Below are 26,684 nucleotides of genomic sequence, written 5' to 3' on the forward strand. Positions count from 1 at the left end.
ACAAATTAGAAGATATTAATCCTGATTTGAGCTCTCTATGGATTACGCCACTCAGAAATATAGGGATACTATGTTTGAGGTATTTTATTTTGGACCAGCATGCAGCGTTTGATACAGTGGACTGCAGTATTCTGTAGGCTCGTTTGCAGCAGCAGATCGACAGTAGTGGTAGCGCTGTATAAGGTTTAGATCCTATTTGGCAGACAGAACCTTTTTTTTAACCTTGGCTGGTCTGAGTCCTGCTCTGTCGTATGGTGTTCCACATGGTTCAATAATGGGCCCCCTGTTGTTTTTTTATTTTATTTGCTGCCCCTTGGGTCTCATCTTAAGAAAGCATGGTATTTCCTTTCACTGCTATGCGGGTGAAAATCAGATCTATGTCTCACTGACCAAAAAGGACACTTTCTCCGTTTCTACAACTTTCTTAAAACACATTTTTATTCAGTGGATTTTGTCTCAGCATGGGAGTAGGCATTGATTTTGTCTTTTATGGCGTTTGCTGTTTTTTATGTGGGTAATTTATTGTTTTAACTGTCTTTGTTTTTGGATTTCAGATTTTTACTCCACATACAGCACTTTGTATGCAGCGATGGTTACGTGTTCTATGAATAAAGTTGAGTTGAGGTTACGTGACATAACAGTGAAGTCGGCCTGCACCAACCACACATCACTGAAATGTAGAAAAAACACATGGTTAAGGGCATTTGTAATTATTAACACCACAATGATACATTTTACCTTGCTCAGGGCAGAGCACACTTTACTTCTTCTATGAAGCTCATCTCTGTGACTGTGGAAGTTATCAAAAATGAAATTTGACAACATACTTTCAGAAATTGGTGGCGTTGGGAAATTCCAAATTAGGTTGATCTTAATCCAGGTCATATCTCGAATTACAGTGCCTTGTCACTTTCTGCTGAATAACTTCATGGCGGGGGTTCCCTCTCACCACTGCGATATCAGCACATTGGATAACTTCAACATCTCGAATTTAACTTTGCAACAGAAGCTGTCTATAGGTATTCCGACAGAGATGGACGGCAGTCTGAGCTCCTGTCTGATGTTTTCCAAGCCTCGACATCCACACCTGCTGAACATCAGTGAGGAGTCATCGATTGTACAGTGTCAAAACGGATGGGTGTATGACAAAAGTGACTTTAAATCAACATTGGCAACTGAGGTAAGTTCATTTTAAGTTCAGTCTTTCAAGTGAAGTCAGTTTTTGTCATCGATGTCGTATTAATAGACTAGAAGGACAGAAGGCAGAGAGCATGAGATAGGATCGAGGGAAAACAAATTGCGTCTACAATCAATAGTAATTGTAATGGTAATAGCAATACCATGGTGATTAGCTGTATTAATGGTATTCCGATTGCTACTTCATGAGAGCAAACTTGCTTTTTTTCGCTGCGCTTCTGGACGCTCAGGCACCTGCCATCGGTCGAAGGGGGTAAGAAACAAGAAAATAGCAGCGTTGTTTTCGGCCCTACGGGAAGCACAAGCACGTCGGATGTCCAATTGATGTGTTGCGTTTACACATTTTTGTTTCTTCGCAGTGGGATCTGGTGTGCAGCAGGAAAGGTATGAACAAAGCAACGGCCACCATCTTCTTCATTGGTGTTATGTTAGGAGCGCCTTTGTTTGGATATCTGAGTGACAGGTAGAATGAACTCAACTCTTTTGTGTAATGGAAACAATATTACAGTAAATAAAGAGAACGCTTCTTTTTTTTCTGACCAGGTTTGGCAGGCGGCGGCTGCTCTTGGTGTCCTATCTGACAACCATGACATTTGCCGTTCTAAGCGCACTCTCCACGTCCTATGTCATGTTTGGAGTTATGCGTTTTTTCACTGGGATGTCTATTTCTGCAATAAGTATCGTCTCTATTGTTCTGAGTATGTAAAGCCGCAATTTTTCTTGACGGCTAAATGTTGTCCCCCCATTGGCTGACTATTCAGTCTTACGGAGCGTCATCTTCCCAGATTTAGAGTGGTTGGGTGCAGAACAGAGGACTCTCTTTGGTTTAATCTTCAGCATTGATTGGTCACTCGGAAGCTGCATCCTGGTTGCAATGGCATACATGGTAAACGAGTGGAGGCTCCTCATTCTGGCCGTGACCTCGCCCCTGATTTTGGCCCTGGTTGCTTGGAGGTATTCAAAGATCATCAGGCCTGCTAATGTGCCTCCAAAAACTTTGGAGGTGACACCATGTTTGTGATGTTCAGGTGGCTTCCGGAGTCTGGCAGATGGCTTGTGGCTAATGGGAAGTTTGATGACGCCCACTATTACATTAATCAGTGTGCAGAAATGAACAACAGATGCAAGTGCATGGCCACCATTACGCCAAGGGTACTTTTTGTCCATGGTTTTACTTTGCTTCAGTCAGCGTAGAGGTGACCATGATGCAATCGTTTGTGTCGTTGCTTTGCAGACATTACTGGAATCTGTCGACGCGGACACCACTGACAAGAAGTACACTTTTATTGATCTTTTCAAAACGGCAACCTTAAGGAAACTTGGCGTATGCCTTGGGATTGTATGGTAAGTCGAAGTTTTAGAGACCGGGTGATTGGTAAATTTCTCCTTAAGTACTTTTTTGAGCATTTCTTTGATATAGCAGGGAAATCTGAACACCAATTGCTGGGGCCGGAGCGCAAAGGTTGCGGCTTCGTTGAAATATTAAGACTGTTAGGTTTACATTCCTGGAATCACAAATGAAATACAATGTGTTAAATAGTGAGCGTTCAAGGAGAGGTGATGTACATTTCTGAACTCTGGACAGAGCCAGCTTCCAAATTATCAATGTCTGATTTAACACACAAAAGTCTTTAAGTATTTTTATTTACAAATGCATGAAATTGTATGAACATGTAAGGAAGAAATTTTTTTGATGCGTTCAAGATTTAGTGTGGACTGTTTAATATTTTTTCTTTCCTCTTTCAGGTTTGGGGTTGCATTCACTTACTATGGGATAACCCTGAATATCACCGGCTTTGGATTAAACCTGTACCTCACTCACTTTCTATTTACATCAATCGAAATGCCAATGAAGATTGGCCTTTATTTCTTATTGGAAAATATTGGGAGAAGGCTGGTTCAGGCAGGGACTTTGCTGTCGACCGGTCTCTGCCTTTTCATCAACATGTTTGTCTCAAAAGGTTTCTGATTCATTTCTTTGTGAGTCAAGGGTACAATTTTACATACAATGTATCTTCTGGTTTAATCTTTAACCGTCCCCCAGAGAAGTGGATCATTCGTACGATTGTCGGAGTACTTGGAAAATCCATGTCGGAAGCATCGTTCACAGTCATATTCTTCTTCACAATTGAACTGTATCCCACTGTCATACGGTTAGTCAGTAACAAACTTAGTTAACCATTTGTACTCTTCCAATCTGGTGCTGCATTACACGAACCTCTTTTATCATCCAGACAGAATGGTGTAGGCTACACTTCCTTTGTGGCGCGGTTGGCCGTGTCCATATCTCCGCTGATCATGCTTCTTGAAGATGTGTGGCATCTCCTACCCCCTATGATTTACTGTGGAATGGCGATCCTTTCCGGTTTAGTGGCATTACTCCTAACCGAAACACGAAATACCAGAATGCCCGAGTTCATAGAGGATATTGACAAACCCAGGTAAAGTGGTATAACGCCTTGTGACACTTGACTGCATGCTCAGCTTGGCTTGGCTTAACACACTTTCACCGCTTTTTCTATTAACAAAGCCTGGCGCTATTTTTGAGAGACTGGTCAGGCGGGGTTCCTAGCATGCCGAGCTGATACCGCATGGGTCCACCATTATAACGTTTGAATTTAGAATTAGAAATCACCCCCCCCCCTCCCAAAAAAAAAAAAAAGATATACAAACACGCACACACATGCTAATCCTAGCATCCCCTGTTGCTGTGTGTTAGTACCCGGACATTGCTGTATTATACACACCATAGTCTCTAGTCGACTTTTTGCTTCTTTCGGGAAATTTAGCATAACAGACGCATGTTGAAAAGGAAACAGAAGACCGTTTCCCCCTTCCATTGTTGTTTTTTAGCATGTAGCATCGCGACTGATATGTGTAGTGCTGGATGGGCTTCACAGTTTCCCACTGTAGAATCTTAAAAGTGGAAAAACAAGCTTCTCAAACTGCAAAGTAGTATGATGAGCGCAGGAAGTACTGTGCAGTAGAAAATGTATCGAATCATTCACTGATTTTAGAAAATGGCATTCATATACTTGTCTGAACGGAATCTTTCTTGCATGAAAAGACTAACCTACATTTTGTATACGTTACAGGGAAAAAATAACCAGTGGGAAGACGATCTAATGAAGAAAAAAAAACTGTGGTGTAGCCTGGCCATGTCATATTCAGCTTGCACAAGAAGGCAAAGACTCTTGGAGCTGCAAAAGTGTTTGACAATAAAGTTTGAATATGCAAAAACTCCAGTGTTCATTTGGCGGCGATAACGTGTCCATAGTCTCTTTACAGTTCAACGTAATTGTTCCAAAAGCAAATCAATTGACAAATCTGTGAAAATTATTGCAAACTGAGCAGTAGAAGTTTTTTTTTTGTTTTTTTAAATTTGTTTGTCTACTCCTGCTTTTATCCGACACTGTCCTTGTCATCATAATTTTTTTTATGCCCCAGACAAATTGACAGACACGCACACAGTGGATATTTTACATACTTAATAGTTTTTTTTTTAAATTTTCAGTAAACCACGAAACACATTGTGCCTTTTTTAGTGGGATTAAAAACCTTGATGACCAATGACAGAAATATCTGATAAACATATCTAATCTAAGACCTTTTTTAATGCTTTTTTTTTTTTTTTTTTTTATTGGAAAAAGAATTTATGGATACCCTTAATCTGTTTTCTGTTCAAGATTTTTTTTTTCTTGTTTTCCTTCACTTTGACAAAGAATATACAACGTAAAAAAGCATTTAAGAATATTCTAAAACAAAAGAGAAAAGACTATTTTTTTTTAAAAAGACAGTTTGTTAGAGTCCGGTAGTAGTTGAGTTGCATCAAAAAAATGTTTATAACATGCAAAGATGTACAAACATTAGAGGTAATGTGTAGCGCCGACTTTTGACTATGAGGACGCCTCCAACACACCTGATTCAAATAGGCAAGCTTGCTGATGAGCTGATCAAGCGTACTGGAGGAGGGAAATATCTAAAACAGATGGGATAGGAGCTCTCGAGGATCAGACTTGGGCACCTCTGTCCAAGGCCATCATGCCGCAGTTTTAAAAAAACATTGACCGTCTCAGGGACAGCGGTTACTACAGTGAACAGTTTATCATGTTATCAGGTGACAGGTTATCATTATTGGTGCATGAAAGGGTTAAAAAAAAAAATCAAATAATTGATCTGACAAGCAAAATATTCATACCCAGCCAGTTTGATTTGTCAACATTGAGTTTATTGCTTGGTTTGAAGGACAGCGAGAAGGAAATAGTTTGCCCGACTCACCATACTCATATAATTAAGTAAATCAGCTGTGATCCCAAGACAGATTCAACTGGCTGGTCAATAATAACGGAAGGAAGGCTCTTTCTCAAGTCAATAATTACATTTTTGGTTCAAAGCACACGTCGGTTAGCAACAGCTCAAACCAGCAAGCATGATCTTGTAATGTATAATTGCAGCAAAGTAGCCAGCCCCCGACTGGCAACTCATTTATTCTCAAAATACTTGACTTGCCAAATTGTGTTGATATATCTTGCAAAATAAGACTGTTCTCAATATGTCACCATGCTGTTACAGATTTCCCTCCCCCCATCGTAACTGTCCATTATTTTGGGCTCCAAGATTTTTCCTGTTTTCCTTGTGCCTCGCTCCACATTGCCACTCTTACGTTCATGATGAAGTTTGATGACCTGTTAGCAGAAGTGAACGGCTTCGGGCGGTTTCAATGGAGGATAATGCTAATGTTGGTGATTCCTCGTCTGATTTTGCCTTTTCACTTTCTGCAGAATAATTTCGCTGCATTTATTCCTTCTCACCATTGCAACATCAGTGCTTTTGATGAAGGGGATGTTTTTAGGGATCTTTCCAGTGAGGAAAAGCTCATTGTCAGTATTCCAGTCGAGGAAGATGGGAGCTTTAGTTCTTGTCAGATGTTTGCAGAGCCTCAATATCATCTGTTGCTGAATTCCTCCAACACTACCATGTTACCGACTGTACATTGTCAGAATGGATGGGTGTATGATACGTCCATCATGAAGTCTACTCTGGCCACAGAGGTGAGTTGCCGCTGAATTTCTCTATAAATCATCAGATAAATGCTTACTTTTCTAGTGTTTGGCTCTTCAGTGGGATCTGGTTTGTGAGCGAAAGAGACTGAACAAATCCACAGCCACTATTTTCTTCTTGGGCGTCATGTTTGGAGCGGCAGTCATTGGCCATCTCAGTGACAGGTCCTCATGATTCATGTATATTTCTGTTTGCACTTTTGATTGAATTTGTACCTGAGCTATTAAAATTAACAGATATCGATATGAAAGGAAGATTCCCAAAGTCCAAACTGTTGATAAACATGACTTAGTCTCTCTTTTAATTCCATGTTTTGTTTTTTTTTTTTCTGGCAGATTTGGCAGAAAAATCATGCTGTTGGTGTCTTATCTGATCACCTCAATTTTTGGATTCGCAAGTGCTTTGTCAAGTAGTTATGTCATGTTAGCAGTCATGCGGTTCTTGACTGGCTTTGGAGCTTCCGGAGTCAGCATAGTCAGCGTGGTTCTGTGTGAGTTCTAACCTGCATGCAACTCATCAGTTTAGGTACAAAGGCTTATTTTGTACTTTTGGGCCCATTACTACATCAGAAAGTTTTTTTTGGTGAGCACAAGAACATTTCTAGGGGCCATGCAAAAGTTTCTGGTGCACACTAAACGTTTGCTCACGATCACCAGAACATTTTCTCATGCGCATCAGAAAGGTAATGACCCAGAAAGCTTTCTTGTGAGCATCAAAACGTTCGTTATGGTCACGAGAAGATTTTCTGGTCCGCACAATAAAACCTGTGCACTCATAAAAAACCTTCATGTGATATTGAAAACCAATTTCTGGTGCGCCCAAGCATTTTTTTTTTGTTCTTGCCTTGTCACTTTAGAGGCTCCATATATAATTATCCAATTCTCCTTCACTAGTCCGAAAGTTAGCCCGTATTTGGCGCCCACGAACTTGTCATTGACACAATAGAATAAGTCATGGCTTCCTGCAAAAACACATCATCAACTCTGACTTCAGTCCCAGATTTTACACACAATACTGGGAAACGCTGACTAAACATGACTACCTACCCACCAAGAATGTGTCCTTTTGTCTGTCCTGAACATACTGTACGTTAGATGGTGATGTGTGAATGTCCCTTAAGCGATGTAATTATGATCTTTTATCCTAGCTATCGAATGGGCGGACATCAAGCATCGGTCTTCTCTGCTCATTTTATTAAGCATGGACTGGAGTTTTGGCGGTGTGCTGCTTGGCGCTCTCGCCTATTTAGTAAATGACTGGAGGTACCTGATGGCTACATCAACCAGCCCGCTCTTGCCAGCACTCATTTATTGGTGGTAAGGAAATAGTATCAAGTGATTCTTTCTTTTGAACAAACTTTAACATTGTAAAGACCTCCATTGATGATGTCTGTAAATATTCTCATTCATCCAGGTCATTCCATTGTCAGGGTGTTTAATCGACTGCAACTGCATGATTCTGGTTGTCTTAGAACCGGAACCATCTAGTTGCGATTGATGATTAATTTATGTGCTTGTGCTGTCTATACAGGTGGATTCCAGAGTCTGCCAGATGGCTGGTAAGCCAGGGAAAAATTCACCCTGCATATTTTTACTTAAGCAAGTGTGCCAAGGTAAACGGCAGAAAGCAGTTTATGGATGACCTAAAACCTGAGGTGCAAACTCTTGTCAGCAAATTTTGTCAAGACTGACAGTTTTGTTTTTTTGTTTTTTTTTAACATTAATGTCTTTAAAGGACTATTGTTTTTCCTCTTCCACCTCCCACAGGATTTGTTAAAAATAACTGCGCTAGAAAATGAAAACAAGAAATATTCCTTGTTGGATCTGGTGAGAACGCCGAAATTGAGGAGACTGACCGCAATTGCTGGCACTGTGTGGTATGGCTCATATAACAAAAACTTTGTCATGCTGGACTTTTTTTTGTCCCTTTTAACACATAGCGTGGATACAAGTTGGTGTGGTTTAGTACAGTGGAACCTCTGAGGTCGCACGCTTTCAGGACGGAGGCCCGGCCAGCTTCAATTTGTTCTTAATGTGAGACATATTTTTGGCCACAGACACTAACTACTAAACTAATATCCAGCCATCCATTTTTTATACTACTAGCTCTCATTATGGTTAAACGGAAAGCCTGTGAACTAGGGCTGCGCACGATTCGGTGGTGACTCGAATTGAGATGGGAATTGGCCCTTGAAAACAAATGCCAAATCTGAATTTTCGGATTCGAGTCAAAACAGGACAGAGCGAGTTCTCGTCAGAAAGAAATGTTTGGATGCCACTCACGTCCCTGCACATGTGACATATCTACATGGGGCGCGCACATGCGTGAAAGCTATGTATGTGACACGATGGAGCTGACGCCGGGAATTAGCTGTTTGTGTGTGGAAATGAGCATTAAATTCAACTGTTCAGCAATCACTCAATAAAGCCCAGCGAGGTTGTGTAGCAACGCCTCGCTGTTGACCTCTCACACCGTTCTAGCAGCAAACAAAAAGGAAGTTAGCAAAGTTGGACCTGGTGGACAAGCTAGCTTAGCGCTGGTTAGGATGAGGCCAGTTTAAAATGGGACCAAAGTGAATAAAAAACATCCTGGGTTCTGCTGTTGGTCAGGGTATGGCGCTGGATCCTGTAAATTAAAGTAAATTATTTTAAACTAACAAGAAAAACCTTTCCGTGAATTGATATGCTGCATCAATGTCAGTCTGTTATTGCATGTTCAATAAAATGTTCAATCAATCAATGCGCCAGTGTAGATGTAACTTTGGAAAAAAATTGCGACTCACAGTAAATACTCACATTATTCCCCTTGTTATAAGGTTACAAAAAGCCAAACAAAAAGCAAACGTCTCCAGAGTTAATTCTTCAAATTAAGGTCAAGTTTCCTGCTGAGGGAGGTCTCGTAACATCATACACGATGGCAGTTTGGATTCTGAAGTTTTTGTGACTTAGAGGCATCATGTGCATGAATATTTTTGAATCAAAGTCCAGATTGTTAAGTCTTCGACTTTGGAGATTCCACTGTATTGTAATTTTACCATTGGGAATCAATCTGTTCTTCTGTTCATAGGTTTGGAGTAGCTTGCAGTTACTACGGCATCAGCTTGAATGTCTCTGGATTCGGCTTAAACATTTTTGTCACACAGTTGATGTACGGCTTCAGTGAAGTTCCCGCCAAAATTTTCTGCCTTTTTTCAATTAACAAATTTGGCCGAAAGTTTAATCAGAGTGGTGGACTTCTTTTGACTGGATTGTGTTTGTTTTGCAACGTGATTATCCCGCCTGGTAAGTGACGAAGGTGCGAAAGGGGAAAGAGCTTTTCAGTGGGCTGAGAAAAATGCTTCCTGGATGTCTTCTTTTCAGATATGGCAGCATTTCGGACAGCAGTGGCCGCGATAGGCAAGATGTTTTCAGAAGCAGCTTTTACTGTTTTGTATTTGTACACAACAGAATTGTATCCGACAGTATTGAGGTCAGTAAAACACAATATATAGTGGTGTCTTGACTTACGAGTGCCCCGACTTGTGAGTTTTTCAGGGTCAGGTTTTTTTTTTGGGGGGGGGGGGGCTTTGACTTGCGACCCAAAAAAATGACTTCAATGTGAGCGAGAGAAAAGAAACAAGGGTGGATTCGGAATCGCCCCCCCCCCCCAAAAAAAATAATAATCTAGAAAAGTGTATTTGCACCACTGATTAAAAAAATGGTAAAAATTATGGGAAAACTGTTGCATTGTTATTCTCTTATTTTTAAGGTACACCAGTAACTCATGTTTTAAGAACATTAACTGTTATGAGAATTCCATGAGTGCAAGTTGAAGGAGTGACTGAAAGTTGTGGGTTCTTATGTGTTGTCACAGACAAAATGGTTTTGGCTTCTGTTCTTTCCTCGCCCGTCTTGGTGTGGCAGTATCGCCGCTGGTGGCTCTTCTTGAGGAAGTGTGGGTTGGTTTACCAAGACTCCTATTTTCCATGATGGCTTCCGGTGTTGGGTTGTTGACGATCCTCCTTCCTGAAACAAATAACACCCGCCTCCCGGAGACAATTGAAGATGTGGAACAGAGCAAGTAATTACGTGTGGAAATATTACGATCATAGTTGGGGTTGAGTAAATGACAAATAAAGTGTCCTTTATGTTTCAGAAGACTAGCCTCCACATCTACCACGAATGCTCCACCATAATTTTTGCAATTGCTACGAAACACCTAAGAAAACACCTGAAGAACAATTCTCTTTGATAACTCCGCAGATCACACGGCACAGGGTTACGCTGACAACTGTATGGTGTGCTATATGAGTCAATAAAGATTCCGAAAAACAAATCGGTCGTATGGTTCCCCAATCTGTATTTGCGCTCGGGACCAGAGTTAGTTCTTAGTTTAATTCATCTGAATAAATGTTTATATTTAGTTGTCCTGTTGGAACTTGCACAATTTTCTGTGACAAATACATTGATTCAGGGAGTCAAAATAATTACCATAAATGACGACGCACTGAGTAAATCGCTCACCGAGGAGCCACTTCTACATGCAATGTAACTTAATGTCCACCAGAGAGAGCCGTTGAAACATTTATGACTGAAACCGAAACCTGCAAAACTTTCCTATTTGGTTAAGTGATGGGTATAATACTGTATATTGTAGTTTTACACCACTAACATAATATAAACATATTGGCAAGCGATTTTCATTTAATGTCATCACAAAATAAAGGCTGAATTGGTGAAATGTTTCATATAAATACCAGTAATACGGTATATTCCATGTGCATTCTGTCACAGTCCAATTCAAGGAGTCGAAACAAAATAAAACAGACAATTAAAAAAGCTATGCAGCATGAAGTAGTGCTTGGATATGTAAACCAGCATCGGCAACAGCATCCACCACCAGACCGCAGTGCCGCTTTTGGTGGAGATGGAAATCTCTTAGAGCCAATCACAGATGAGTATGACACTCCTGTGAGCCAATAAAATTGCAGATTTGCGGTGGAGGCGTCACCGATGTGCCATCCACCTTGGAGGCGGCAGGCGTTTGGTTGAGAGGCGGGTGCCGGATGGTGGAGTACCACTGATGAGAGAGAGAGCGGGCAATAAAGAAGGGACTCTTTTTAGCTCGCATTGTATTTCCACGCGGATACTGGAAAACTCCACAGGAGGATTTGCTTCACCTGCTCGTGTGGTACGTGCGACAAGATGGCCCTAAATGTGTTTTTTCCATCGTTTTCTCAAGCCTTGTCGTGGCTAGTAGGGCTGTGCGTTTACTGTAGCTAGCGGATTATTGTGCTCGTGACTTTTCAATGATGGAGGACCGAATGCTAGCCGGCGTGGCTACCTTTCAACCATACGGCTTAGAGTAATCTTTCCCTCGATGTAGTTATGTGGAATAAAGGATGTTTGTTTGCAGTCAAGGTTTGGAACGGTGCGGTCATTGTCCGCTTTACGTTTATCTCCACCCAGATGTCTCTTGAGCCGCCCACACCCATGATTGGATCACAAGGCGCTCTAAAAAAAGTCAGATTTCCACCAAGTTAAAACCGCTCGTCTTGTTGAGTCGCTTGTTTATGTTCATATAGGTACAGAGGGAATATAAAAAGTGCACGTACAGTGTGTGTGACAAGTTAGTTCGTGAGGTCGGGTCATCTTTTGAAGCACTGCAATTGAAAGCTAGCTGATTAGCAAGTTGCAGCATTTTACAAATACGAGCCCGCGAATAGGAGAAATCCGCGTACAAATGACGCCCGTTGAAATGCATTGAGGGCGAAATTTAACCCCCCCAATCTAAAAAACAAACAAAAAAAACAAACAAACAAAAAAAAAACAACAACAACAAAAAAACGCTGATAAACTTCCAAGATGCGTTTTCAACGACGGGGTTAGTCTCCCACTCCACCCCACAAAATTATTGCGGAACAACGGTCATGTGACGTCCACTGTACCTTGTTATACCTTGACTTATAAATTTTATTTGTTCGATAATTCACCCCCCCGACCCTCGGCTAAATGCATCTAAATGCATCACTGAATTTTATAATACAATCTGATTAAAGACAATGTGAATAAATGAACTGGTCCATCCCCACTCACTCCTGATGTCACTCACTACGCCACTCACTACGCATCAACACGAACGAATATGAACAAAACTTAGGTGCCTCTTTTGTCCTAACACTTTCTTAGTATTTTTTTTATTTCTGGTGTTGCCTTGGGGCATACAAACTAGGGCTAAGGGCATGCAGTGACCCACAGCAGCCACACTGAGTCCCCTCCCCACTATTATTCTGTGACCTGACCCACATTCGTGTCCCACAGGCGCCTGCTGGATTCAAGCATGGGACCTGCTTGTGGGTTCGACATCTCCCAGCATTCGTCAGTCAATCTTGTCCCACATGACTAACAGGCTCGCTGCCCGGAGAGGTTCTTCCTTCTCAAGGCAGTCATAACGAGCCCTTTTCCACAATGTAATGGCAGAATATTTCAAACAACTCTTGTATTAGAGCCCTTAATCCCTTAAAGCATCATCCGCATTATAAAGAAACCCCAAAATGTGTAAAGCTTTATCTGGGTAAAAAGTGCCTAATTTGAAGAATCGAAATTATAAATCATATTCGGTTTTGATCGACATTTTTTGTTTACCAAATAATTCAATTTCTTTCTAATATCAATGTCCTAAATAGTCATCTACAATTCTGGACAATTTAAAGTAATTCATTAAAAAAAAAAAAAAAAAAAACTGAATTAGGTCGTGTTTCCAAACTTTTGACTGGTACTGAACATTAATAAATGGGCCAAAATTTCCTCCCTTCCAATAAAAGTCAGCAAAGGGTCTGATTGTCTGATGTATCTAAAAGATTATTCTCAAAAAAGATTATCCCATGAAAAAAGTGAAATAATCGTGAGCTCCAGCCTGAATCACAAATGATTTTTCCTCTGGAGTCGAGGTTTCCATGAGTGATTTGCAATGGTTATGTTACAGTGCATGTGGGCTGAGATGGAGGTGGAAGGCCTTCAAGATCTGTGTGGGCATGATGTCCACACAGACTTAAATATGTATGAGGAATATTGTAAGTGAAGCAGAATGATTACATTTGTGTCATTTAGTCCTAGGATTTGCTATTTTCAGTTTTACAGTGGGGGTCCTTCATCCAGCCATTAAAAAAAATATTCACAAGAGCTTCTGTGACCAAATATTGGAATGTTCTCCCTCAGGGTTGTTGAGTCATTTTTGCGCTTTCTCGCATGAATGAACGCCACAAAACATGTATAACTCTAATACTTTGTTATCTCGGCTGCAGGTGGCCAAGCGAGGAGTACTGCTTCTGGTAGCTGCCGGAAATGTCGCAGAGGAGTGGGCAAGAGGACCCGGAGCGGTACCTTTTTGTGGACCGCGCTGTGGTCTACAACCCAGCTTCGCAGGCCGACTGGACCGCCAAGAGACTAGTATGGATCCCGTCTGAGCGCCACGGCTTTGAGGCGGCCAGTGTGCGCGAGGAGCGCGGCGATGAGGTGGTCGTGGAGCTGGCGGAGAATGGGAAGAGGGCGTCGGTCAACAAGGATGACATCCAGAAGATGAACCCACCCAAGTTCAGTAAGGTGGAGGACATGGCAGAGCTTACATGCCTCAACGAAGCCTCTGTACTACACAACCTCAAGGACCGCTATTACTCGGGCCTCATTTATGTGAGTAGTTTTGTCTTGTGGTGTGTAGCAATGTATTCTTTTACAGTGAACGGTGCAAAAGGTGAAGAGCTGTGATTGAGACATTTGAACTTAACTTAAACACACTAAAAATGTATTTGAACACAGAAAAAAATGCTTTTGATTCGGGATGCGCATTTCCAAATAATAAATATTTTCTTCTTTTTTTTTTTTTTTTAATACAGATGGACACATTTACAACATAAAACAAATATAATAATGACTTCACAAATAAGTTATTTTATGAATTTTTATCAGTAATTTTTAAATAATCGGATATGAATATGAACACCTAATTTTCATCTTTTTGGAGCATCAGTTGATTAATCGGATATCGGACCCCCCCAATATTGGAATCTGCAACAGCGTCAAAAAATACATGTTGCTTGGGCCCTTCAAATTACAATGAAGCTGCTGGACATACATGGAGTCTCCACAACACACAAACAACTGCAAACAAGTTCAACAAATAAAAAGTATGTTTCCGTCTGCAAAATTTCACTTTTTAAAGGCAGCATTGATCACAGTTTGGATTCATAACAATTATCGGAAGCTGTTCTGAGAAAATTACATGGTAAAACAAAATATGAACACCTAATTTTCATCTTTTTGGAGCATCAAAGAAACACCACCCACTACAATGTGCATGACTGGTGCAGGTAGCGGGGTAGGCAAATCTGTGTACTTGCCATCACTGCTCCTTCCTCTGTGCTTGAGGAGTTCATCATCCATTTTGCAGAGCGTGATTTGCAATTTTCCTAAAAGTGTTGTCATCCATGTCTTCAAACTATATGCCCACCCATGGCTAATTTCTCTCTCCTACCCTACGTTGTTGATTTGGTATTGACGCGTATGGTATCTGAGAGCTTTTACAACACTGTATACTGGTATCGGTGTCTGTGTGTCCCTACTTTTTACTGAAGATGGCAAATCTCAAGAAGAGGCCTCAATGCACCCAGATAACAACTCCCACTCTTCTGATTTCACGAATGCCTACATCTTTGCTGAATCACTCCCTCACTGTGTTTTTCTTTGAATTTTCTCAGAAGCATGATGTGGGGGAACTCTCATTTCAAAGTTAGATGTATCAACTCCCCTCAGAGCAACAAAAACCTTATCGAGTGGAACCTCCGTTGCCAAACATAACATTTAGATAACAATTTTCTTTCGGGCCTTTGCTGACTGATTACAAGGGTGAGAAAACACTCAAATTCAGCCTTCAATTCAACACTTCAAGTTAGCGCTTCTACTCTACAAGGTTCTTTTATTTCTTCTTTTAAATAACACTGGGCCCAAGGGTACATTTCTTACAAAATAATATTCCCGACTCTTCAAAGGGCTCTTATGACTTCCCTCTCAGTAGGCATACCATCATCATGTCCTACATTACCTGTCCAAGTGATTATGAACCACTTAGTGACATGCATGCCTGGAATAGTCCGGGGCTCGGAGCTCGTGGGCCCGACCACCTGAGACTCTAACAGAGGTATCACATTTATTTTCCCTGCACTATTGTGACTGCATGAGATAGCAAATCTACCGGATGTTAAAAATAATCGTGTGTTAGCAAGCATTTGCAGGTTCAACATCATGTTTACTTGTTCATAAAATTAAGAGAAGTCCATGTCAAGCACAGTTTGTCTTCGTACAAAGAGAGTATTCTGTTAATGGAAGAGGAATTGACTCCAGACGTATCCATCGACTGTCGGAACCTTTGCTGAGTCACACTCAAATCAGCCACACACTCGCACACACAGACAGTTCCCCACTTCGGCACGCGCATCACGACGGCAGCCGAAAATTTACAGCACACCCGGTAAAGTTCTCTTTATTAACCCTGCGAGGCTAATAAGATCAATCATATTAGATACTCGCCTCACGGGCTCATGAAATTATCGAAAATTATGTGCACCCACAGGGTTTAGTAACACAGAAGCCCCTAGCTTAAAGTTTTAGGGGCACAGGCACAAAATGTTCTGCACACATGCAAAGTAAACATGGCATGCAAACCAGCACACGTGATTTTTTTTTTAATGATTGTTTGGATATTTCATAGCAGCCTTAGGAGAAATGAAAATAAACTCAGTCGAGCATCGAGGTTGATTGAGTCATTTGTGTCAGCGAGCCGTCATCCAGCCCACCTTGATGCTCTTGTGTTCTAATATGTTGTGTAAACTTGGTAGAAGAGCTGTTCATTGTCAGTGAATATATTCCAAAGCATTCCCAAGGCATTCATGTGATTTTATTTTTTTTTTCCCATGAAGCCTGTTTGGGTGGTGCCCCTGTCGGGCATCAGAGCTGCCCTGCTTTTGAGCATCATTGCAGCTGTCCAAGAAGGTTCAGTGCAAGTCTGTTTTATTGATGCCACTCTGATGCATTATTGAATGCAAGCTGGTCCACGTGCACGCTTATCTTTATCCGGCATTGATGTTGCAATGTGTATGAGAGATTGAACGACTTCAGATTTTTTGGGGGAGAACATGGCAATAATCCCTTGCTTGTAGATGTGAAGTAGCAACTACATATTTATTAGATCGTGTATAAACATTTTAAAGCTTTATGCATAATAGGAATACAATATGCATGTGGGGTAGAAATCAACCCCTCAAGAACAGATTGTGTTCAAGAAGCTATTTCTTTCTTTGCTCAGTTTGAGGTTTTTCAGAGACACTTTAGCTGACTGTTGGGATTACACAATGCGACACACAAACTGTTCACTTTGGCACATTTGGAATTCCACAGTTGATTTCTTTTTTTGGCCATCCATTGCATTCAGAGCGTCAAGCTTCTTAGGTACTTGATATTGTGTGACCTGTCCAAGACAAAATCCTGTACTAACAATTTTGACAAGCTGTCCGAATTGAAATCAGAAAATTATTCGAAGCAGTTCAATTTCACACTGAAAGCAGCATTGGGATTCTTGAGATTCAGGGCAAAATGAGAACTATTTGCATCTCCTGCGCTGTTGCGTAGGTGGATTTATTTCAATGAAATGGGTAAAAGCATGCCTTAACCTGTTTTGCATGTCTTTAGCAGTCAGCAAGTGAGGACACAGGAGAAATGGTCCGTCCTTGCCCATTGAGAAAAACTTTCTCAGCATTTTTTCGCTTCACAAACATTTATATGTACATTTCTCGAAGTACTGAGGGCCATTTAAACTGTATCAGAATTGCTCCCTCTTTACCACAATTTGTGAACTGAAATGTGCATTGCGTCTAAAGGGTCTTAAAATAGTATTAATAGTATTGAACTGAATTTCAGTATAATATAGCTGGACAAACAAACCAAAAAAAAAGATGAAAGCTTACTGGCTGGTGTCCTGTCATAGCTGCCCGTCTCGGCAGCCAACCTCTTGCCCTAAGAGGGACGCTAATCCCACAAAATACCCCCTGGGGGTCCACTGTCAAGGGCAGCCAGCTGAGTCATTCCTGTCTCCCTGCTGCCCGTGGACCATGCTGGGTCGGTTGCAGTGATCCGTCTGTCTGGCTCTGTGCCCACTGTCAGGGGTCCATGAGAGGTTACTGTGGCACATAATTTGTCTAGAAGTTAGTCGATTCCAGCTAAAAAGGGTTTGAATATTAGTATGATTAGTTAAAGTGCAAATTTGCCCTGCAGCATTATTTATTTGTCTGCTTATATTGCTATGACTCACAGTTCAGAGATTAAATTAACTACATATTGTCAAATGAGGATTTTTTTGGGGGGGTGGCGTGGGGGGTCTCTTGAATCAAGACCTTTGATCCCAGTCATTGATATGCGATTGAAAAAGCCTTAATCCTGGGCCGCTAGTGTCTACTGGTCAGCGTCATGCACTCTTGACTTAATGGGGTGTTCAGAGATTAACCCTGCTCAGGCCGCTTTGTCTGCAATTGGATGTCTGTTCACATTATGTCGGCGCACCAGCTGCGGATTACCGCATCAGGCTCACTATCTGATTTCAGTCACTCATTAATAGATATTCGGGGAGAATTGCCACAATTCATGAAAGAAACCTAAAGCATGTTCCCCATCTACACAGTTTGTTCCTCAGCGGCCTATGTTAACATAAAAGCTATCGCAAATAAATATAAGGTGAACTCAAACGGCCAGTGGAATTGCATTTAGATTGACTATGTTTCCTTTGTGTTTCTTTTACTAGACATACTCTGGCCTCTTCTGTGTCGTCATAAATCCCTACAAAAACCTCCCCATCTACTCGGAGAACATCGTGGAAATGTACCGGGGCAAAAAGAGGCACGAGATGCCCCCTCACATCTACGCCATCTCAGAGTCTGCTTACAGATGCATGCTACAAGGTAAGTCGGCTGCTGTCCATTTCCATCACAAACGACCTCGATCGAAAAGGGTCTGTATTGTACAATAGGACCGTATTTGATCAAATACACCATCTGCTGCCAAGATTTGATGTACCCGCACTGGATGTGATCGTAACTTCAGATGATGTCACAGTCATTGTACTAAAATGAGTTTATAGTTTTTATAAAGAACTGGGAATGTCTCTTTCTCATGATTAATGGTTGCTGGTATGTTAGCTTCTTAGCATATGCATGCATGTAATGAATGGCTTTCTCAAACGACACAACTTTTTTGTCGTTCATGACGGTTGCGCTGTCGGACTACTAGATAAATATCTGTGTCTTAGACCGATCGAGATGTCACACTAGTACACAAGTACGTCACTGACCGGACCGCACCCAATCTTGCATGCTTCCAACAAGATTCAATCGATCAGCGCAGGTCCCTTAGGGATGCGGGACCAGCAGCTGTCAAAGTCATGTTGACGGAGACATAATGCTTGTGAGAAAAAAAAATAATAATAAGAGCGAGAGAAACTATGGACACGTTTCTGGATGGGATTGTCCAGAAAGCACTATCAGTTGAAATGCTTCGTATACTTTCCAATATTACACTTTTTGTTCAAGTCACTGTTTAAATACTGTACTGTGTACTGTACTGTGATTGTGTGCGCCATGTCCAGTTCTCTCGTCAGAAGTAGGGGAGCACTGTCTTACCTGTTGGTCAATGCTGACGAACCAATCAAAGGACCACATAGGACGTGTCAGACTAGGCGGCAAGATAAACAAAAATTCTGACAAGCCAGGCTTTTTCGTCATCGTGTTTGTGAAGCGTCCCAGACACCTCACGGCCACTTGTTGAGTATTTAACACTACGCGGCCTACGACGCATCAAGACAACTCAAAATAGGCTCCAAGACTGTAGCTTTATCTACGACAGGTCTGTCGACTTACAATTGTGTTACAATCGTGTGATCTGACGTCGGCATGACTTATCAGGTTGACCTGTGCTTTGGAGTGGTTATATGGACTATGCAGCTGGACCCCAAGACTGCTGTTATTTAGTTTAAATCTTTTATGTTTCATGGTGACTCTGACCACCTTAAAATAGCTTGATTGATTGTATCCCTTGTGACTGGAGTCCTTTACACTGAATTACATTTTCAAGCGCCCTTGTAGTTGCCAAACTTCCCAACTCTCTGAGTGAACAGTGACCGACTGGGCTCAGACCGTCAAGAACACAGAGGGTGACCCCATTGTGCTTGACAGTTAGGCCTTTGTGCGACGGAGATGGCTTACAAGTGATGCTGGTGACAAAACTGGACAGCCCTGTCACCCCTTTCAGGCTTCACAGCATGTCAAAGCAAAACAGCATGACCTATTTTTACTACTTTCTTGCCTGTTCCTTAACATTACATATCAGCAGTCTAAGCAACATGTTGTCATTTGACTAATTTAACATAAATCTTGCCCTTTAATCAATGAGTTGTTTTTAAGGTCGGATAGATTTTTTTTTTCTTCCCCCCCAAAATGTTAGTGGTTTGTTTTTCCTTCTTAATGGCTTCCATGGCCTACTGATGTGCCCTCTTTACACTCTAGATATGGCGGTGAGCAGGGAGGCGCTAATTTACGAATCAGTCACTTAGAATTGGCTCAGGTTTGTGGCGTCACACAATGACTAACATAAAGTCTGCTACAGGTAAGTTTAGAGACGGTTAAAACCGGCGCTAGTAGCACTGAAGGGGAAACACCCTCTAAGAAACAGACATTTATAATTATTTCACATCATTGTGGCAGCATTAGGTCAGCATATTTAATTTTTACCACTAAGGCTTGCTTTTGCGCTCAGGAGGCATCCGGTTTCGGCATCTTAATTCTTGGATTAGGATTTGCTTTCATATGCGATGACACCAAATGTTTGTTCTATGACCGCCTGTTAATACCGGATTCTCAACAGGCGCAAAGAAATTATCCTCTCAACATTAATACACAACCTGAACAAATGTCCTGCTTCATAATGGGTGGAACGAGAGAAACGCTGCCGAGCACCACCATTCTTACTCATTTTACTGCTGTGTTCATATTGGAGTGAACAGTGTTGTGCTTAGAAAAAGAGGTTTGTAGGTTGGAGATTAGTGGATGCCAGCTGCTGCTCTGAGGGGTGGCCCAAAGCATCTTCAGCAACCTGACTGATATTAGCGATTATCCAGTTTGATAGTAAAACGCAAGTGTGTTGATGAAGATGGTCAGAAAGCCATTAAAAGCCAAAACGTTTTATAATCCGTGCCGAGTGTGTAATACTATTGACATGTTGCCATTGTGACTTGCGTAATGGGATTGTCACAGTACAGAAGTCAGAAATTGTCAGTTTCAGTTGTCATGCCAGGATGTTTGTTTTGGAATTAATTCGTTTGATTGTGCTCAGACTGAAGCGTCGGTTGCATCAATGCCTAACATTTGGAGCCGTTAACAAATGATGACGTCCTGTTGTTGGCTAACGGGTGTCTGAGTCTCACAGGCATCCGTTAATTACCTCTACTGTACATAGTTGTTTCGCCCACCAACGCTCTGATGTGCTGTTTAATGGCCTCTTACCAAACACAAATAGTGTGTAAGCAGACCAGTAAAACTTAATGCACATCTGTTGTTGATTAACGTCCTGATTTTTTTCCTCTTGATATGATATCACTATATGAGTCATTCTGGACTCCGGAAGTGCTTTATGAAGAATAAAAGCATGTTGAAAGATATCCTGTCAGCAGTTATGGGTTGGCAGTGAGCACAAGCACCTCTTGAAGGGTCCCAGGAAGGGATAGTGGGTCTTTGTTTCAGTGAGAAACTCTCCCTCCTTGCGTCCCACTGGTGTCAAATAAGAGTCTTTGGTTGATTTCCATCAGCCTCTATCTTAGATCAGTGTGTGCTTTCCAAATGTGTAGCCTCATGGCATCCATTCCGAGACAGATTCTTCATGATACTGAACAATGTATGATGTAACTCGCACAGCCAAGAATGTCTGATAAAATGCTTGGGAATGTTTATAATAACAGAGCATACACCAAGAATACGGCTTTGCTCCACCTGGTTGCAATTCCTGGACACAGTAACAGCTCTCATGTCCCTTTGAACCAAGAACCTAAAAGCTTTACCTTTGGTACACAATAACACACACAACGTCCAGGAAATTTCTCAGATTCACCACATGCAGAATACACACATACAGAATTAGCGCGAGACCAGTGACTGATATTAACCCATTCAACTAGGGTGCTGTTACTCCAAAAAAGCTGGAACAGAAGTAATGGGTAGCTACTTTTGTGTTCTGAATGGTAAAATTAGAACACCTGAGTATGACTTTAGAGATGTATCTTTTGGTAATACCTATCAACTCCAGAATTCAAGCAGTCATCGATCACAAATAATGGACCAAACATGCACCAGCTTACTTTCGATCCCGCCAAATGAGTTCCCGGTTAACGCAGTTTAAAGTTAAATGACCATACTTTCTATTCTTTATGCTATCCTTTGTTTTTTACATTATGCCTAACTCTCATTTATCTAATATATATAATAATATAATAATATAATCTAATTAAATCTTATCTAAACATGTATTTGTTACATATTTTGATGCATTTTTATGCTTTAGAAAACATTTATGTCTGAATTTTGAGGAGCTTGGAACGGATTAGGGCATTTACATGAAAAACGCGTCTCTACTTATAAAAATGCACTAGTTAAGAAATTTCTTCCAGAACCAATTAATTTTGTAAGTAGAGGTACCACTGTACTCCATTCCAGAACCCAAGTGGATACATATTACCAACCAATTGGTTTTTAAGTGCACCCTCAAGTCTGCTGAGAGTGGCAAGAAGGCATTACGACCAGTAGAATCCAAGTATGTTTTCATGTTCACCTCATCAGTCACTTATTTTTCTGTTTTCTCTTCTCTGGACAGCTTTTAGCTACCTTACTGCCTGTCACAAGTGATTTGTTAAAGAACAGACCTGTTTATGAAGTCGTGATGCCTTTTCTTCAGTTTGCATAAAGACCTTGATTGAAATTCATAACCTTATTGGGTGAGTTCCTCATGCAATATATCTTAGATTCCATAGCCGCTCTCCTCAAAAATGTTCCACATCGCAAAGCAAATATTGAGGATCTCGACTGCATATGTTTCCATTTGTAAAACTGTGGCTGACACACACCAGTCCAATCTCTCCTGACCCCAGTGGTCTTTGTCATTTTGCTCCCGCAATAAATTATTTTAATTGCTTCACCACTTAAACTTTTACAACAGTGTTGACATTCATATCTATTTGAGTGGTCCAGTCACTTCTTTCCATTTCGAAGAGTTTCCTGATATGAGGAAGATGTGCTTGCAATAAAGTTGTATCCAATCCAATCCAATGATATGGTTGATGACTTTCAGTAGAATTTACTGCACTGTCACAAAATGAGCATTTAATAAACGATCACAAGACACACATCATCGTCCTCAAATAATGATTAAAAATCATCAGTTACTTTTTAGTGCTTTTAAATTCAGCCATCTTATAGTTTGGATATTTGATTTACCCCTCCCCCAACCAACTTATTTACAAAGATTCTGTGAATGTCTATGTCCTTGATATACGTTATAAATGTGGTGGAGATGTTAAGAGTATGGAAGTGAAGAGAAGGGATCCTATTTTCCCCCGTGTCTGCATACAGACTGATAAACAGCAGGTATCTTAGTGGTGTTGGTGTGTTGCTACAGATAGCAACATGAACAAAGAGGTCTTGTTGTAACGGTAACATACGACTTGGCTCTCAAAGGATTGCGTTCGGCATAGACTCGATTCTCAAAATCTTTTTAACTCCCTATATAATTTATATAAATAAATAATAATCATGCATAAATAAATAAACTCCCTTTATAATTTATATTTATTTTTAACTTTTGTTCTTCTACTTCTCCCTTTCATAATTTTGCTTCTGTAAACTGGGAATTTCTCCATTGTAAGACGAATAAAAGTTTTCTTATCTTATATTTGTGTTTCTCATCGATGACTAAAATGTCTTCCAGGAGTGTCGGGTATGAAACTCATTCCGACATTCTCCATTCAAACAGGTGCCGTCATGGCTCTGTTGCTGCTCTGATAATGCCTTGGGTCCCCTTTTCTCTGTCACTGCCATTTGTACAGAATAGCAATTTAGAAAAGAGGAGGAGAAATCTCAATTTTTGTCTGTTTGATTCCATGGCCTCTCACTGCTTTGATGTCATATTATTTATGTAGCCGAATGCTTGGTGCTCAAGAATACTTGGACAGGACTAACGTGGAACCTGGAGTTGGACCAGCAACTGTTTAATTGCTAGATGCTGCTAGAATTCAAATGACCTAATTCTCAAACCGCTTTCTCCATTTTTCAGCCATGCGTCTTCTGACCTGAACTTGCGTCATATAGTGGATATAAATAACATGAAATAATTCATGTGACCCTGTAGAACTGAATAATTTTTTTTTCTTTGTATTTTTGAGAGGGGGAGAAAAAAATAACTGAAATAACACAATTTCTCCTCGTGTATTTGGGAGATTTTGTTATGGTTCATTAGAGCCAAGGTTGAACATTTGGACATAATTTCAAAATGTGTTGGAAACAGTAGTCAGTAATAACAAAAAAAAAACTTCAGGCTTCTGCTAGATAGCAAAATAAAAAACACAAAAAAAATAAAAACAGTCAGGAAAAGCCTCCTGGAACATCTGAACTTTATTTGAGGTTAATCAGAGGTACTTAAAACGATAGCCGTGATGTGCTGAATCACATTTTACATGAGTTTGAATATGATTGGTTAATTCTGAACACAGCAACATCTATGTTTTCAGAGGATGTTCACACTTGTACAACCACATTTCAGTTTGTAGTTTTTAAAATGAGTAAATTTGAGGTCAATTAATGGTGGGAATAAATACACACACACACACACAAAGAATTATTTATCTTGGTCTAATTTTTTTTTTTTTTACACCACAAAAATGCATGCAAAGATTTTTTTTGTTTGTTTTTTTTTTTTTGGCACTCTGACATTGAGGAAAAGACTATAGATCTGTGCGTGTTGTTGCACCCCTTTTGTCACAGAATTTAACTGCAGGAAGTTCCCCGTCAATGCCAGGAAATCCAGATTACCCCTGATGATTCCCCCAGCTGTGTCCTCATTCAGATACCTTTCTAGTTTCCACATAGTCAGCACTTCACCGCAAGCTGTCAAGCTGTCAGTGCTTCAGCAACGTAGTATGTTGACATATACACAAGACAGTTGGTGGAAGTGCTTCTCAAACTATTCTCGATTCAGATGAACCAATGCCAACCAATGATATCCCCACGCGCCATTCTCTCGCTTCCAACAATCTTTGCTTCTGTAGTTTAACTAAGAACGTATTCCTTCACTTGATTCACTCACTGCACGTTAGAAAATGTGTATAAGACCATCCAGGGATGAGGTTTCTGGTGGTTGCAAGAATTTTAGTTCAGTATGATCAACGTGAGTCAAGAGATTTTTTTTGGGGGGGGGGGGTTGATTGCACTTTGCTCATGCTCCTGAAACTCTTGATGCTGTCAATCAAAGAGCCACTGGAGACAATGTCAAAGACAGAACTGCTGAGGCTGACTTGTATCTTTCTCCTTGTTTTCCGCAGATCGAGAGGACCAGTCCATTCTGTGCACGTAAGTCTACCACGCTGCATGGTCGACTACTGTTCATACACATTATATTGAGTCATAAAATAGGAACAATTACACACATGAATTTGAACGTAAGAGGCATATAATTAGTGGCTCTGAGTGGAGCAGTCAGCGTCGCGAGGTCAAGAGTGTTGCTTCACGTCCTTGTGACGCTGACCAGACTGTTACTTGAAAGAAAAGCATTTTTGACATTTTTGTAACCAAGCCATCTGGCTTTTTGACTCACAAGAGTGTGCAGATGACAGGAATGAAGAAAATTCCAAAGTTATCAAGACCTGAACCCTGCCACAGCCTTGCCTGCTCTTCAAATAGAGGCAGGCGTCTATTTCGTACTTCTATTTTTACATTGGCTGGAAATGCCAAACTGTCGTTGCTCTTTTACCAACTGTGATTTTTTTTTTCTAGCTAACATTTGCGGTCCAACATTTTGCATCAGACAATAAATTCATCGCAGAGCTGTGCTTATTTACGTTATGTGCTTTTTTTTTTTCTAATAAAAGAATGTACATTACATACAAGGGATGTTGTTTGTCTTTGTGTGCCCTGCGATTGGCTGGCAACCAGTTCAGGGTGTACCCCCTCTACTGCCCGATGACAGCTGGGATAGGTTCCAGCACCCCCGCGACCCTCGTGAGGATAAAGCGGTTCAGATAGCGGATGGATGGATAGCTGGATGATTACATGTGGAATGTCACACCCAGCACTTTTACTTTCAACAAGTGATACATTGGCATTCATTCCTCCACAATTACCTATGCTTTAACCGTATTTACATTGACATACACTATTTGGTGCATTTTTTTTTTTTTTTTTGCATGTGCAGATTTGCACTTACGGTTAAATCCCAGACGTGATTTAAATCTCAAGTGTCCCTCAATTCTTTTTTTTTTTTTTTTTTTTAAGGGATTACAGGACTTTAGAGGATTTCCTCCCTCTGTTTTTTGTTTGCAACACCGCAAAGGGAGCAGCAAAAAGCAAGCTCAACATTTACAAAACCACAATTTGCTAAACTAGACCTAAGCTAAACTGCATGCTGGTCCTGAGGCGCTCTGTGTGTTTTTGCTATTGTGGAGAGCAATTTAGCTTTGGTCTGAAAGGGCCTGCAAATGTGTACAGCTGACTCTTCCCAATTAATTTTTTTTTTTTTTTTTTAATGGCCGAGACAGAGATGGGATGGATTTGTAGTTCATTCCCAGGATGGGGGTTTTCCAAAGCTTGTTTTGGGTCTTATGTTCTTTTTGTCTCTCACAGTGGTGAGTCTGGAGCTGGCAAGACGGAGAACACAAAGAAGGTCATCCAGTACCTGGCACATGTTGCCTCCTCCCACAAAGGAAGGAAAGACCATAACATTCCTGTGAGTATTACCTGCACAACTGAAACAGAAAATCAATTTAACTTTAGTATCGATATCCACATAAATAAATAACAGTCATGCTGGGATTGCTATCGGTTTTAGGTTTTCCCATAGTCAATGAATTATCTTCCATGATTGTGGACAGGCCGTTCTGTGCGTGCGATCTAACACTTTGCAATTTGTTCATTTGTAACAAACAGCCAGAATCTCCTAAACCAGTGAAGCTCCAGGCAAGTCTCTATTTTTCATTATGCGCTTCATTTCATTTATGTGCACGCAACACCCAATCAATCTTTCAGCCGTATCGGGCAAATCTTATAATTGACACCAGTCAATAGTTAGTTGGTGGAAATTAATCCGTCTCAAAATGAA

The 26,684-nt window shown here is 40.8% G+C and overlaps 3 protein-coding genes across 9 annotated transcripts in view; all 3 read left to right on the forward strand.

Moving 5' to 3' along the window:
• Nucleotides 1-747: 747 nt before the first annotated feature.
• LOC109510967 (solute carrier family 22 member 7-like) lies at nucleotides 748-4,437 on the forward strand. Of its 2 annotated transcripts, XM_019861686.1 has the most exons (10): nucleotides 748-1,180; nucleotides 1,557-1,660; nucleotides 1,741-1,895; nucleotides 1,983-2,151; nucleotides 2,226-2,349; nucleotides 2,432-2,541; nucleotides 2,944-3,158; nucleotides 3,242-3,350; nucleotides 3,432-3,638; nucleotides 4,293-4,437. In XM_019861686.1, exons 1-10 carry the CDS (start codon nucleotides 809-811, stop codon nucleotides 4,321-4,323), a joined length of 1,596 nt encoding a protein of 531 aa, XP_019717245.1. In that variant the 5' UTR covers nucleotides 748-808; the 3' UTR covers nucleotides 4,324-4,437. The 2 variants fall into 2 exon arrangements, with proteins under 2 accessions (XP_019717245.1, XP_019717246.1); XM_019861687.1 differs by lacking the exon at nucleotides 4,293-4,437 and having other exon boundaries at nucleotides 3,436-3,504.
• Nucleotides 4,438-5,713: 1,276 nt separating this feature from the next.
• LOC109511535 (solute carrier family 22 member 7-like) lies at nucleotides 5,714-10,572 on the forward strand. 4 transcript variants are annotated; one of them, XM_019862701.1, is made up of 10 exons: nucleotides 5,714-6,248; nucleotides 6,319-6,422; nucleotides 6,594-6,748; nucleotides 7,406-7,574; nucleotides 7,789-7,912; nucleotides 8,025-8,134; nucleotides 9,325-9,539; nucleotides 9,618-9,726; nucleotides 10,111-10,317; nucleotides 10,393-10,572. In XM_019862701.1, the coding sequence occupies exons 1-10, from the start codon at nucleotides 5,865-5,867 to the stop codon at nucleotides 10,430-10,432; spliced, it is 1,617 nt and encodes a 538-aa protein (XP_019718260.1). In that variant the 5' UTR covers nucleotides 5,714-5,864; the 3' UTR covers nucleotides 10,433-10,572. The 4 variants fall into 4 exon arrangements, with proteins under 4 accessions (XP_019718260.1, XP_019718259.1, XP_019718258.1 ...); XM_019862699.1 differs by having other exon boundaries at nucleotides 5,800-6,248; nucleotides 10,376-10,572; XM_019862698.1 differs by having other exon boundaries at nucleotides 5,800-6,248; nucleotides 10,396-10,572.
• A 709-nt stretch (nucleotides 10,573-11,281) lies between these two features.
• The window catches only part of myh10 (myosin, heavy chain 10, non-muscle), a 44,305-nt gene continuing 28,902 nt past the window's right edge, over nucleotides 11,282-26,684 (forward strand). For all 3 annotated transcript variants that reach the window (XM_019862072.1, XM_019862074.1, XM_019862073.1), the window contains exons 1-6: nucleotides 11,282-11,427; nucleotides 13,541-13,925; nucleotides 18,082-18,238; nucleotides 24,913-24,940; nucleotides 26,210-26,312; nucleotides 26,513-26,542. In XM_019862072.1, the coding sequence (XP_019717631.1) occupies nucleotides 13,581-13,925; nucleotides 18,082-18,238; nucleotides 24,913-24,940; nucleotides 26,210-26,312; nucleotides 26,513-26,542 (663 nt within the window). In that variant the 5' untranslated portion in view covers nucleotides 11,282-11,427; nucleotides 13,541-13,580. The remainder of the gene's footprint in view (nucleotides 11,428-13,540; nucleotides 13,926-18,081; nucleotides 18,239-24,912; nucleotides 24,941-26,209; nucleotides 26,313-26,512; nucleotides 26,543-26,684) is intronic.

This window comes from Hippocampus comes, unplaced genomic scaffold (genome assembly GCF_001891065.2).
Source record: "Hippocampus comes isolate QL1 unplaced genomic scaffold, H_comes_QL1_v1.1 scaffold7, whole genome shotgun sequence".
NCBI classification, from domain to species: Eukaryota; Metazoa; Chordata; class Actinopteri; order Syngnathiformes; family Syngnathidae; genus Hippocampus; species Hippocampus comes.